The sequence below is a fragment of the Falco biarmicus genome, chromosome 5 (genome assembly GCF_023638135.1).
Source record: "Falco biarmicus isolate bFalBia1 chromosome 5, bFalBia1.pri, whole genome shotgun sequence".
Lineage (NCBI taxonomy): Eukaryota > Metazoa > Chordata > Aves > Falconiformes > Falconidae > Falco > Falco biarmicus.
Genome location: NC_079292.1, coordinates 12210184 through 12223500, shown reverse-complemented (window position 1 = coordinate 12223500; position 13317 = coordinate 12210184). Strand labels below are relative to the sequence as shown.

Sequence of the window (13317 nt, the reverse complement as noted above, 5' to 3'; positions counted from 1 at the left end):
GTCTCACTTTCTCGTATAGTGCCAAGCAGCAATTCTAGGGAAGAGAAGGTGCCTAGAGAAATGCTCGCTTTGTGTGAAAGTATTGTTTCTTTATGCTCAGTGTTTGTCATGGCTCCATAAAACAGTCCTCCAGGTTCTCTACCAGGTGTTCAAAAATCATGGGTAACATGCTACTCTGGGTTCACAAGTGCATCTTGAAACATTTCAAAACCATGTTGTAAGTCTATAGACAAGTAAGTTCTTCAGAAATGTAAAATCCCAACAAGATTTATTGGGAGTTTAACCACAGGTGTCAAGAACTTTTGAGTTTCTGATAGGTTGCCATGGGTACCTGAAGAAATTGTACTCTACTTTCTTTGGTAAATATCACTAGCAGCCTTAAGAAAGAAAGATCTGGGCTTCCTAGAAGTTATTATGTCAAGCTGTAGGTTTGCTCTATTTATTAGTTTTCAAGTTTGCCTTGTGGAGCCCTATCTGGTACGAACTAATGCTTTCTTAATGCTTATAAAGCACTACAGCAGTCATTTCATGATGCAGAAGTAAGCTGATCTATGCAAGAGCAGGAAGTTTCTTTTTCAAGAAAAACTTTTCAAGATTTAACAAATCAAATGAGCTCTTCCAAGAACAGAATGGTAGTTATTCTTTAATATTAAAACTATCATGCTTAAAGCAGGAACTACGGTGAACGTGGGGTTTGCTTTTGACTCCATCTTCCCGTTCCTGAACTAGCAAATCATGACACAGCTTTGACTAGCGTATCAGGAAGACACTGTACTTTGTTCCCCTATAAATAAAACACAATTTCATCCTTCTGCAAATGAATCTGAGACTGAGCATCACCACATCTTGAAGATATGGTTTAGGAAGTAAAGGATGTGATAAAAGTCATCATAGGTAAAGCCTTCCACCACCACAGTAATTCTGAACTCAGAGGTACTAGGTGCAGAACTTAAGGGACAGAAATATATAGACCAGTTCGAACTACTTCCCAAAAGCAGACATATTTCCCTTTCCAGGCCACCTCTGATGAACGTGAGGGTTATCCAGAACCTGACTACTCATGCAGTGATTAATGTATGGAACATTCACAGTGCAAGAAGACCTTCTTCCTTATGGATAAGCAAGGTTTTAAGTTGGTGTTGGTTTAATTATACTCTACAGTCCAAATAACGCAAACATTATTGTGAAGTGGCCGTATGTTTTAAGAAAGTACAAGCGGTGTACAAGAGCTTGCTTGTATCTGTAAAACAATTGTGCGCAGTCTAGATTTTGATTTTAGGCACAACAACTCTAACGTTAATCACCTATTTTATTCTTTACTTAAATAAATACATAAATAAAACCCAGCTCTTGAAAATCCATGTCCCAAACTCATGCTCCACCATCAACATGATTTTTCTGTCATCCTTTAGATGGAAACAAAAGAAAAGGTGAATAACAGATTGCCTCAACACATGAAAGATGACATGCTTCTCAGATAAAAGCCGTGAAGTTATACATGGACTCTTACATTCTTGCCATCTTGCCCAAGTGGCCACTATTTTTAATAACCTGACATTTTCCTGCCAAATATTAAATGCTTTCTTGTGCGGAGGGAGGGCAGAGGAAGGAGAGTCTTGGAACTGTGATACGGAAGCACACAGACCAGATAATTCTCTAATGACGAAGTTAAACTTCTGGGTTATATTTTGAATTCTGATGTGTCAACTTTTCATTATGCATTCTCAAATCCAGAAAAGGATGCAGATTTATTCTAAACTAATAAACATGAGAGAAAGGAACCTTCCTAGTCCTAAATGCATCCAGAGGAAAAATTACTTCTATTGCTATCTTGTGAGACCAATGTTCAACCCCCCCCCCCCAAAAAAAAAAAACAACCCAGACAAAAAAGATCTGAGGGTTATGAGTAGCATAGGATCAGACAAAAACCTTCAAATGTTGAATGGACATGTCACAGCATACTGAATAGACTTGTCTCAGTATGGAAGAGTTTATAAACTTGAGGAATGCAAGGATTTCAGCTTGAGAGTCATTGTTTAGGCACTGTGTAGAATACAGATAAAGACATTTACAGAGAAAATATCTTTCTGATATAGTTTGATGAAGGCAAGCGTATCATGTTAGTGACAGGATTTCTCCCTAGTTCTCCAGATACAAAGCAGCTTGGTTCACAGGCATCCATCAGAGGTCATCATTAATCTTCGTAGTAATAAGATCCAGGCTCTTTAAAATAGCTGGCTGTTAGCTGACGATCTGCCATCACACTAAAAACTTTAACTCTGGAGTTACAGATTAGATTTATTCTATCAGTAGTGTGGGGACAAACTGTTAGCAGAGCTCTAAAACTAGACTGCATCAAGAATTTAGGATAACTTATGAAGTGCTAATAAGCCAAGAGTGTTATGTAATTTTTCAAATTCTCTATTGAAGACTCACTAATTAATTTATGTCCATGCACAAAGCATGACTTATTTTCCAGGAAATGCCTCCTGCTGTTGCAGAGCTAAGAGGCAAGACACTTCTGCTCCTATAGGTATTATCTTCCTGTGCAAGAGGAGCCCCAGATATTTACTTCAGTTTGTCCAAAAAAGCCCTCTTTAAAATAGGGAGCCTCAAACATGTTAGAACACAGAAACAGAAGTTGGAGTCTGGTGAAGGAACAATAAGGCTTAGCCATTCATTAAAGTCCACAATTCTCTCCCCTTCCTGCAATGTCCCTTGGACAAAACCAAATAATGATTACAGCATCAAAACAGGTGATGAGTATGAACATATATGCAGTCAGATTTGCAGTTTAATGCAATTATAACCAACACAGCAGCTCACACAGTGATGAAAGACACAAAAATCTCATCTAAGAGCAAAATTCTTGTCAACAGGGGTTTTAAGATTCATATAAAGCCCACACTGGGATCCTCTTCAGTGGGCATGATTCTGAGGCTTCAGAAAAGCAGTAACATCAGAACATGCTGACATGCATATTTAGGTCTAAGTGAACTCTTAAAAATCTCTTAATTGACAAAGCTCCCTATAGATGCTTCCTCTGAGAACACAGAAGTACTTCCGAACTCTGTCAAAACTCTTAAACTCTACTCAGTTACAAGACTAAACTTCACATAAACCATCCTTGTTACACCAACTCTGAAGGAGTATTAACATCTGTATGCAAATGTTGGTTCCAGCCGCTAGAACACACACCTGCTTGGTGCCAGAATAAGAGGAAAAAAGATGTTGCTGAAGACACGGTTAGCATCAGTAGCAGGGTGCAGGCTTGAGGCAGCTATTTTAATGAGGCATCTTTGGTATCCCAGACCAGGTACAGAGTGCTAGAAGAATCCCTCATCCTGAAGCACTGAACATTGTTCCAAAGAGACTCCTATAATTGGATTTTATTATGGCATCCTTCTGTAAGCACAGGAAGTCTTTCATTTCCCACAGGAATAATTCCAGTAAAGACTAAGGAAAAGCAACCACCCTACCTCAAGTGGAAACTGAAACTTCGTAATAATGCATCACTTAGTCCTGACTAACAGTGAAATACCAACCTTCCCAGCTGCAGTAAACTGTAAGAAACCAAATCTACTCTCCTCCACTTTTTTTTTGGGTGAAGTTTTACAAACCTGTGTGGGATATGAGATTCCACAATATAAGAGAGCTCTTGTTTTTCCAACAGAAATTACCGCCTCACAAAAGAGGACCACATTTAACAAATGTGGTTTAGTTAGTTGTTTAGGATTACCTACTGCTAGTCCTGTCACTGATTTCCTTTCAGGGAAAACATACTTGAATACTAAAAATGGTAACAATTAAAATTTTAAACAGAACTATTTCCTGCTCACACCCCAACTCCCACATCACTGCAGCAAAGAAATACTGGGGAATTCCACTTCATAGTCAGATCTAGCCAGAGCAAGATGCAAGAATTCAACTCACAGAATTCAAAGCTGATCTGTGGGATTACATACTTCAGAAAAGGTCTGTCTATATTCACAGTAAAATTCAAAAAGTTGAAGTCTGCAAACAGATATTAAAAAAAAATTCTTACAAGGTTAAGAGAAGATATTAAAACATTTAAGAAAAAAGAAAAAAGCCAGATTAAGTTCTAAAGTATTAAACTGACCTGTATTAGCTCATCTTTCTGCATGATCAGAAGTTGTCTTAAAGATATATCTCTTTCCTGCATAAAACAAAGGGGTTTCTACCATCAAAAAGAATTTCAGAAGAAATTTTTACTTGATTTTTTCCAGTTATGTTTTACTTCAGTTTTCAGAAGCAAAACCAGCTATACAACACCATTATCGAATGGGAGAGTTCTCTAGTTTAGAAACATCATGTGGTGACTAACACACATAATCAAAATCAAGCAATCCAATTCAGTCCACTGCAGTTTAACTCAACACTTTTTATATAAACTTATATTTAATAAATTTATCTGAATTAATTTAATACATTTATTTGAGTTAATATACTAGTAGTGACAGAAATTTCTTTTATGCTGTAGGTGCATTTTGCTTTCATGGGTTACTTTACAGATAGCAGATACACCACAGGCTTACCTTCAGTAATCCTATTATGTACTCTAGACCAAGACCATGTAAAAACACTTCCATGTCATCAAAAGCTGAAGAGGAACTGTAAACATAAGTAATGAGATTTGAGATGAAAAGAGTGGAAATCGAAGCGGGGGGGAGACATCCAGAACAGAATACTACAGAAAAGCTCACCAGACAAAGCACTAGGAGCAACCTGAAGTTGTACACACCTACTGATAATAGTAGTATCTCACAAGCATCATGGGGTACAATTTTATCTATCAAAATCTTTTAAGTGGCTTTTCTGTCTAATGAGTTGAATTGAACCTAAAGAAAATTATTTTCATAAATAATAGTCATTTTAAGTAGCAAAATTTTCCAACCGAACCTTAAAGTTGTGTTGCAAAAGCCTGAAAAATTTGGAGGTGGAGTTAAGGAAGATAACTATTCTTATCAGATAACATCCATGTAAATTGGATTCAGCTTACAACTGTTACCCTTCGGGTTCCATTTAAACCAAAAAAGGTTACCAAGAAAACAGGAATGTCTGTAATTAAAGACAGTGGAAATTAGTCTAGTAAGAAAGTTGTCGTCAGGAGACTACTGTTTGGAAGCTAGACTGAGGAAGTAGTATAACCCACTCTAGGTTCAGAGTTTAACATTATAAACAAAGATAAAATATAAATGTTGATTCCACACCCTATCAAAAGATATGAAGATATAAGGAAGAAAAACAAATTTAACTTTCAACAAGCTTTCAACAATCAGAAGAACAACTGTAATGAACAGAATTAAATGAAAAAGCAAATCATACACAATGCGGAAAGGACTACTGCAATTGCTACAGTGGACTCTTTGCCAAAACCTCAAGTTAAAGAGGTAAGTTTGCTTTGTCTTATTGTAGGCCCTGAAATGGGCTGCCTGCTTTTCACATCAAAGACTCAAAGAGCTCCCATCAAAACCTGTATTAACAAACAAAAAAACCCAAAACAAAACAAAACAAACAAAAAAAAAAGAAGAAAAAAAAAAACCCCAAGCAACCAACCTCCCCCTCCCAGGAAAAAAACAAACCTCTCTGATAATTGTTCTGAATACGTGAGAAAATATTTCAGGTTTGCACATTGTGAATCTTGCATTCCAGGATTTCTGGTATTTAAGTATTACTATTCCTTTACAAGGATGGACACCCTAACTCACACATGAAGGAGTTTATGCAACTTCCACACTGTAGTAAGTTAATAATTCTGTGAGCATGCCTTCACGAAAATACATGCCTTCAAAAAAATACAAAAAGTTTTAAATAGTTTAATAGAGTTTAAACCCATCATCCCTACAATGAAGTTGTGTAGAATTGTGTTATCTTCCGCTCAACTCCTCCTCCCTCAACACACAGAGAGCAACAACCAGTCTTTGAAGTAAGCAATTCACATATACACCCAAACACTGTATGTACAGCCAATGCCCTTCAACTGGCAAGAGGAGACAGTGTGTGAATGACCTGCCATGGCAAAGGGTTGTTATTTAGGCACCCAAAGTGCCCAGTTTGCAAAGGTTTTGGAGCTCTTGGGTAACTCAAGACTTTTTGTTCCGTTAAAGGTGCAAGGAAAGGACATTCTCCCCCAAGATCAAAGAACGGGCTATTCAACATCCAGACAAAAATCTGAAAGCCTCTGAACCAGAAAAGGACCTAATCCAGGAGCTGAAGAAAGCAAATTCCTGAGAGGTATGTGCATTTCCTTGCATAGTCCAGGGCTCTGAAGTCAGGACAACTGTCTAATCAGAATGGCAGACAGCAATGACTGAAGCTACACTCATTACCTAAGGATGACAAAAGGATGGTAACAGCAAGAAAAAGTTACACTCACTGACCCTGCATGGTGAGCCACAACTGATACCAGTACCAGATGACGCATTAGGAGCAACTGAAAGAACAGGGACTTCAGAAGACAACTGGGAATGCCTGTGATGAAAATTATACAGGCAAATGGCAGGAAGGAGACATCCAGCTCAAGGAACTACGATGGAGTAAACACGGGCATCAGTGTACCTCTTGACTACCACTAGGTGAAAAAAACCCAGCTTACTAGGGGCTGGGTATGTACGTGTGTGGAAGTGGATAAGCTGTATTTTTAAGAACAGGCGTTTAACAGCCAGACATCTAGTATCTCCAGGGGACTGCCTCCTGAAATCAAGAGTTCTACTAATTACCAGAAATGCTCAAGGTTATGAAACATCAGAACTAGCTATTGCAAATATAAAAAACCTTGAACTTGACAAAAATATACAAACAAACCAGTTTCTCATCAGATGCAGAGAAAACCAGTGAAGTTTAGAAAAAGACTACTGAAACACTGTGAAATCCTGGAAGCCCAAGAATTGCCTAATACAGAATTACATTTGCATAGCTAGACATCTAGCTGTCACAAAGTACTTTAAGCAGGCTTAAGGATTTTACTGTCTTATTTTAAAAGCTTATCAAGACCTCGCAAACACTGGTAGAACATCCTCTAGCCACTGTCATGTTTCAACAGCACTAAATCCATGTTGGATAACTGCTGCACAGTGTTAAGTTTATTTCTTTATACCAGAAAAAGCCTGGGAAATGTCCTAAAAAACCTAAACTTATTAAAAAGAGAGAGATCTGTTCTAACACTGAGGCCATTACATACAGATGGGTACTAGAAGACCAGAGATCTTCAAAGCTGCTGAAGCAGGGGCTTATTTCAGTCACAGGACACCTGCAAGCTTCAGGGTCAGGGGCACACTATACAAAAAGCTCTAGAGCTTAACTGATGTTCATACTTAATTTTGACTCTCACATACACTGAAAAAAGAAAAGGCATAGCTCTTCCTGGCGACATGAAGCTGAAAACAGGCATTCAGTGAAAGCATTAAAAATTAACATCAAATGAAAATAATCACACAAGGAGAACACAACAGGGGAGCATACAAATTTAACAGAGTTGAAATGAAGTGCCATTGGAACCTGGCTCTACTGTACTTTACACTAAGTAAGAGGAAGAAAAGATCTAGAGCATGTTCTTTGTTTATAATGCAAAGGAACTTTGCAATATTGAAAAATTAATAGTACATTAATATATTTACTGTGGACTCTTGGAGTGCACCAAACAATATATATCAGTACAACTTAATCATTGATATGAACAAATACAATCTCTTAGGAGTGTTTATAAGCTGAAATTACAGTCATAGTGTATTTACCCAACTCTGCGGTCAGGGGCAGCTGTCAGAAATTTGTACATAACCTCTTGCTTAATTGTTTCATGGTATCTCCCTTGAAAGTGATTTGCAGCCAAAGAGAGTAAACTATGTATCTGGAAGAGCCAAAATGAATTAATTATTATTCAAACTCAAAATGCATAAAGAAATACACAGGAATAAAACTACAAAGAGTTCTACCATAAATTACTATTTACAGGGAACACGAAACATCTGCCACTTCTTCTCTAAAGCATGAGAAATTAAGACAAGGAGTTAACTTCTCTACAATGAGGAGTTAACACAATGCCCACAGAGTCTATCAAGAGCATTGCTGAATTAATCAAATCCCAGCACAACAATGAACTGACACAAAGCAAAACAGTACATATAATGAAGTCTAAGGAAGTTTGCATCTACCCCTACGCAAGCAGCAATACACCAACATACTCATTTTTGTGGTTTGTAGAAAATAGTTCTACATACTCAAGGCAAAAATCTGTCTAAAAAAGCATGAGGCATATGATTATTTTAACATCTCTGTTTCCAGTGTATGAATGGACCCAACACTTAGCAATTTATAACTGACAATCTAAGCTAACTGTATCTGACAGACTGGGATTCTTTCAACTGACTAAAGAAGCAAACCTTCTGTCAGACATCACTATGCAGCAGTCACGGACTCCAGAAACTGAATTGCCCCTGTGTGAGTTTTGAGATAGTTACTAGAAAATTCAGCGTAACAAGGAGAACCTCAATAAAGCTAAAGGAATAGTGAAACCACTTCCCTGAAATTCAGGTGAGTAGCCAGTTTTACATACATATACAACATATACACATACATGTATGTGTGGTGCTGATAGGGGAGAATCAGAAGGGTAAAAGTAAGAAAAAAAATCATGGGTTGAGATGATACAGTTGAGTAAGTAAAGGGAAAAAAAAACCCCAAGTGATGCAAAGGCAGTCACTCACCACCTCCCACCAACAGGCCAAGACCCAGCCAGTCTCCAAGCAATGGCTACTTTGGAAAAACTACACTAACACTCCCCCCCCCGCCCCCCCCCCCCCCCCCCCCCCCCCCCATTTTAACACTGAGCGTAATGTTATATGGTATGGAGTATCCCTTGGGTCAGCTACACTGCCTGTGCCCCCTCCCAACCTCTTTCTCACTCCCAGCCTTCTTGCTGGAAGCAGGGGGGCACTGTGAGAAACGGAGAAGACCTTGATGCTGCACAAGCACTGTTCAGCAATAGCTAGAATACTGGCGTGTTATCAACACTGCTTGGGTCAGAAACCTAAACCACAGCATCATACAGGCTGTTAGGAAGAAAAATAACTCCCCCCACTTCAAATCCAGTACAATAATTAAGAAAAATACCTCCCCTCCCAGACACAGTTTCTGTAGACAGTCTATATGACAGCCCTTTGGGCTGTCAACAGCCTAAAAAAGCAGACCCCCAAGCTGGAAGAAGCTCATGACCATTAAATATCTTAATACCATCTGGATGACTTTGCAGTAACTGTGTGAGAGTCAGCGCTTCACAGGTCAAGTGAAGTCCACCTCTGAAGTGTGAGAAGCCTGTATTCCCTCCATGTCAGAGGAAGTTGTGTTATAAGATTATATGGCTACAGCCTGCTGAACAAGTCATTTATCAAAGGCAGAAAGCATCCATACCCTCTTCAAGTAACCTGAGCTAACAGATCACCGAGTCACAGACACTGATCTTGCTAGCCTACACTGACAGCTTTGTGCATAGTTACCATTTTTGCTCCTGCCTAGCCCTGGAGTCTGGTGGGAATAAAAAACCAAACCAGAAAGAAAGAGGAGAGAGAAGGGAGGGAGAAAGGGAGGGAGAAAGGCAGGAAGGCAGGAAGGCAGGAAGGCGGGAGAAAAAGGGGAGAAAGGGAGGGAGAAGGGGAGAAGGGAGAGAAGGGGGAGAAGGGAGGAGAAGGGGAGAGGGGAGAAGGGAGAAGGGGAGAAGGGGAAGGGGAGAAGGGGAGAAGAGGGAGAAGGGGAGAAGGGGAGAAGGGGAGAAGGGGAGAGAGAAGGGAGAAGGGGAGAGAGAAAGGGGAGAAGGGGAGAAAGAAAAGGGGAGAAGGGGAGAGAGAAAGGGGAGAAGGGGAGGAGAGAAAGGGAGGAGAAGGGGAGAGAGAGAAAGGGGAGAAGGGGAGGAGAAGGGGAGAAAGGGGAGAAGGGGAGAGAGAAAGGGGAGACAGGGGAGAGAGAAAGGGGAGAAGGGAGAGAGAAAGGGGAGAAAGGGGAGAGAGAAAGGGGAGAAAGGGAGAGAGAAAGGGGAGAAAGGGAGAGAGAAAGGGGAGGAAGGGAGAGAGAAAGGGGAGAAAGGGAGAGAGAAAGGGGAGAAAGGGGAGAGAAGAAAGGGGAGAAAGGGGGAGAGAGAAAGGGGAGAAAGGGAGTGAGAAAGGGGAGAAAGGGAGAGGAAAGGGGAGAAAGGGAGAGAGAAAGGGGAGAAAGGGAGAGAGAAAGGGGAGAAAGGGAGAGAGAAAGGGAGAAAAGGGAGAGAGAAAGGGGAGAAGGGAGAGAGAAAGGGGAGAAAGGGAGAGAGAAAGGGGAGAAAGGGAGAGAGAAAGGGGAGAAAGGGAGAGGAGGAAAGGGGGAGAAAGGAGAGAGAAAGGGGAGAAAGGGAGAGAGAAAGGGGAGAAAGGGAGAGAGAAAGGGAGAAAGGGAGAGAGAAAGGGAGAGAAAGGGAGAGAAGAAAGGGAGAGGAAGGGAGAGAGGGAAAGGGAGAAAGGGAGGAGAGAAAGGGAGAAGAGGGAGGGAGCAAGGGAGAAAGGGAGGGGAGAAGGGAGAAAGGGAGGGAGAAGGGAGAAAGGGAGGGAGAAGGGAGAAAGGGAGGGAACAGGGAGAAAGGGAGGGAGAAGAGGAGAAAGGGAGGGAGAAGGGAGAAAGGGAGGGAGAAGGGAGAAAGGGAGGGAGAAGGGAGAAAGGGAGGGAGAAGGGAGAAAGGGAGGGAGAAGGGAGAAAGGAGAAAGGGAGGGAGAAGGGAGAAAGGAGAAAGGGAGGGAGAAAGGGAGAAAGGAGAAAGGGAGGGAGAAGGGAGAAAAAAAGCTGTGAAGTGAATTACAATTCACTAGAGTGAATTATACAATTTTTTTTTAAGAGCCACTGCAAACAGCCACATCACTGGCAAGAGCTACTCAAGGCAAACAGACAGAAATCTGGTCTGATTGATCCACCATACAACGATCTGGTAACAGCAGTACACAGATTTATTTTAGAAGAATATATGTTGTCTTCAGCAGCTCACTCTCTCCACTGCTAATTAGTGGCTGCTCTTCCAATGATCTGATGACCACCTTACATTATTTTACACCTTCTTCCCTCCCAAGAATTGATTTTGAAGACGGCCTAGTACCAACTCTCCCCCTTCTTAGCTTTAGCCTTTTCACTTCCAAATTCTATCAGAAACTATACACTGCAAATTAGTTTGATATCTGCATTCTCTCACACACTTTGGCAGACAGGAAAAAAACAACACATTTTTTCCATTTTTTTTTCTACTTCTCATATCAACATTAGTAACATGAATAATCCCCCTTGCTCTGTATTCTAAATCTGAAGTACAGGATTCTGATAAAAAAAGAATGGTTCCCAAAACATTATTATATAGCATTTAAAACCCTGTGAAAAGTTGCAATATAACAGAAAACAGTCTATATATATGTATAGATGTAATAGCAAAAGTATTCAACTAGCCACTATAATTTAGTTAATAAAGTAACACTTCCACAGAAAATTATAAAATTAATGAACAGATTTTTGAGGTAGACAACAGAACTCCATTTCAAAGAGAAATTAAATACCTCTGAATGTCTATTGATTTTTGCTAGCTCTGCTGCTGTTTCCTCACGTTCGTCTTTAGATTTTTGTCAGCTCCCAGCTGAAGCAACTTCAAAATTACACTTTTATGTCCATGCTGTGCTGGCCCATATTAATGCCTGTAAAGAACAATTTTGTTTTACCAAGCTTACATAGGGAGCAAATGAGAACAGAGGTTCAGGTCAATAATGCAACCGTTGTAAGTTCTTACATGGCAGAATCTGGAGACAATTAATGCAAAAGAATCTCAAAGCGGTGTTAAAGCAAAAGAATATACTGATGAGTATCTCTGATAGTTGTACTTAGAAGCAAGTTTCTGGGGTTTTGCTTTTTAGAATTTTTACCATTAATTCCAACACAGAAGTAAATCGCTTACCGAATATCCATTTTCATCTTGGGCATTTATGTGTGATCCGTGAGCAGCAAGAAGAGCAACAACTCGAGGATAGCCTTTTCTAGCTGCATACATCAGTGGAGTCATTTGTTTCCTGAAAGAAAAGGGAATGGGCATAACAGTTTTCACTCTACGAAAACCAGTGAGTATCAGCAAATCACCCATTTTTCCCCCTCAATTAAAAAAAAAAAAAAAAGTGGCAAAGACTTTAATTTTTACTTCAAAAATTATTTTTAAAAGACACAGCTTAAGTGACGAATTCTATATGCAGTTTAATTTAAATCCTAAGTTCTGAAAAGAAACATGCAGTTCATGGAGGGCAAGCTGTAGATCACAACCAAATATTTAAGAGGAAGAATATTAAGAAGAACAACTACATACTTGCAAAACTCTCTCTGGTAAAAACAGCGTAAGCAAAAGAATCACAGGTCACACACCTCTTGCCCATGTGCACAGGTGCAGTGACACAGCACACAGTACACACATATTATCAACATTTAGACCTGTCTCCCACCAAGTATGCCCAACAGTAGTCTTCAGAGAATTACATAAGATTTTAAGTATGGTATTTTTAACTTTTCAAGTACTAAAACTAATTGTTTATAAAAATATTTTTGTCCTTTATCCCATTCTTGTTTTCTGTTCCCAGAAGTGTTTGTGTTGACTCTTTCTCTCCTACATATACTACTATTTCTTACAATTGCTGAAGAAGTGAGTACTTAGACACCACCTTTCCCATTATTGTTTCATTTTTTTATATCCCCAAACCATGATGACAACAGTCCATTGATCTTATGCTTCTATCGAGATGCTTGTAAAATTGTGAAATTGTGAAACCATTGTGAATTGCTCTGCATACTTTGGAAGAAAAAAAAAAATTGCTCAAAAAGCTTCTGCTAGAAAAGATCTTTCCAGACGCCTGACACTTCTTATTTGGTGGAATAAGATTGTAGAATTTTAAAAAAATGCAGTATTGGAGGAGAAAAATGTGGAATTTCTGGTCGATATGAAGTAATCAATTTAAGCTAAAGTATTTTACTAGTGATGTTCAATTAAAATTTATTGTCTCTTAAAATGCAGTATTTTTTCCTGAAAAACTATCATGTATTGCTTTTAATGTAAAGTTCTGTGTCAAAAATCCGCTGTCGGAAGATTATTCTATCTTGTTAGTATACACTTGAAGGGAGGATTGTTCTTTCCAATGTTGTTTCTTAATAGTAAGTTCAGTATCGAGCACTAGAGGGACCCCCAAAAGCATATGTATACCAGAGTATGTGTCTCAAAATACAGACTTCTGCCTTCCTAAGTATTGCTCTAAGACTTCGCCCGCCTTT

At 39.4% G+C, this 13317-nt stretch overlaps 1 protein-coding gene across 1 annotated transcript in view; it reads right to left on the bottom strand.

Annotated features, from left to right (window-relative positions):
- ASZ1 (ankyrin repeat, SAM and basic leucine zipper domain containing 1) overlaps positions 1-13317 on the bottom strand; it is a 42231-nt gene that overhangs the window by 10542 nt on the left and 18372 nt on the right. The window contains 7 exon segments of the mRNA XM_056341653.1: positions 4121-4177; positions 4557-4632; positions 7755-7867; positions 11574-11620; positions 11623-11692; positions 11694-11708; positions 11966-12077. Of these exon segments, the coding sequence (XP_056197628.1) occupies positions 4121-4177; positions 4557-4632; positions 7755-7867; positions 11574-11620; positions 11623-11692; positions 11694-11708; positions 11966-12077 (490 nt within the window).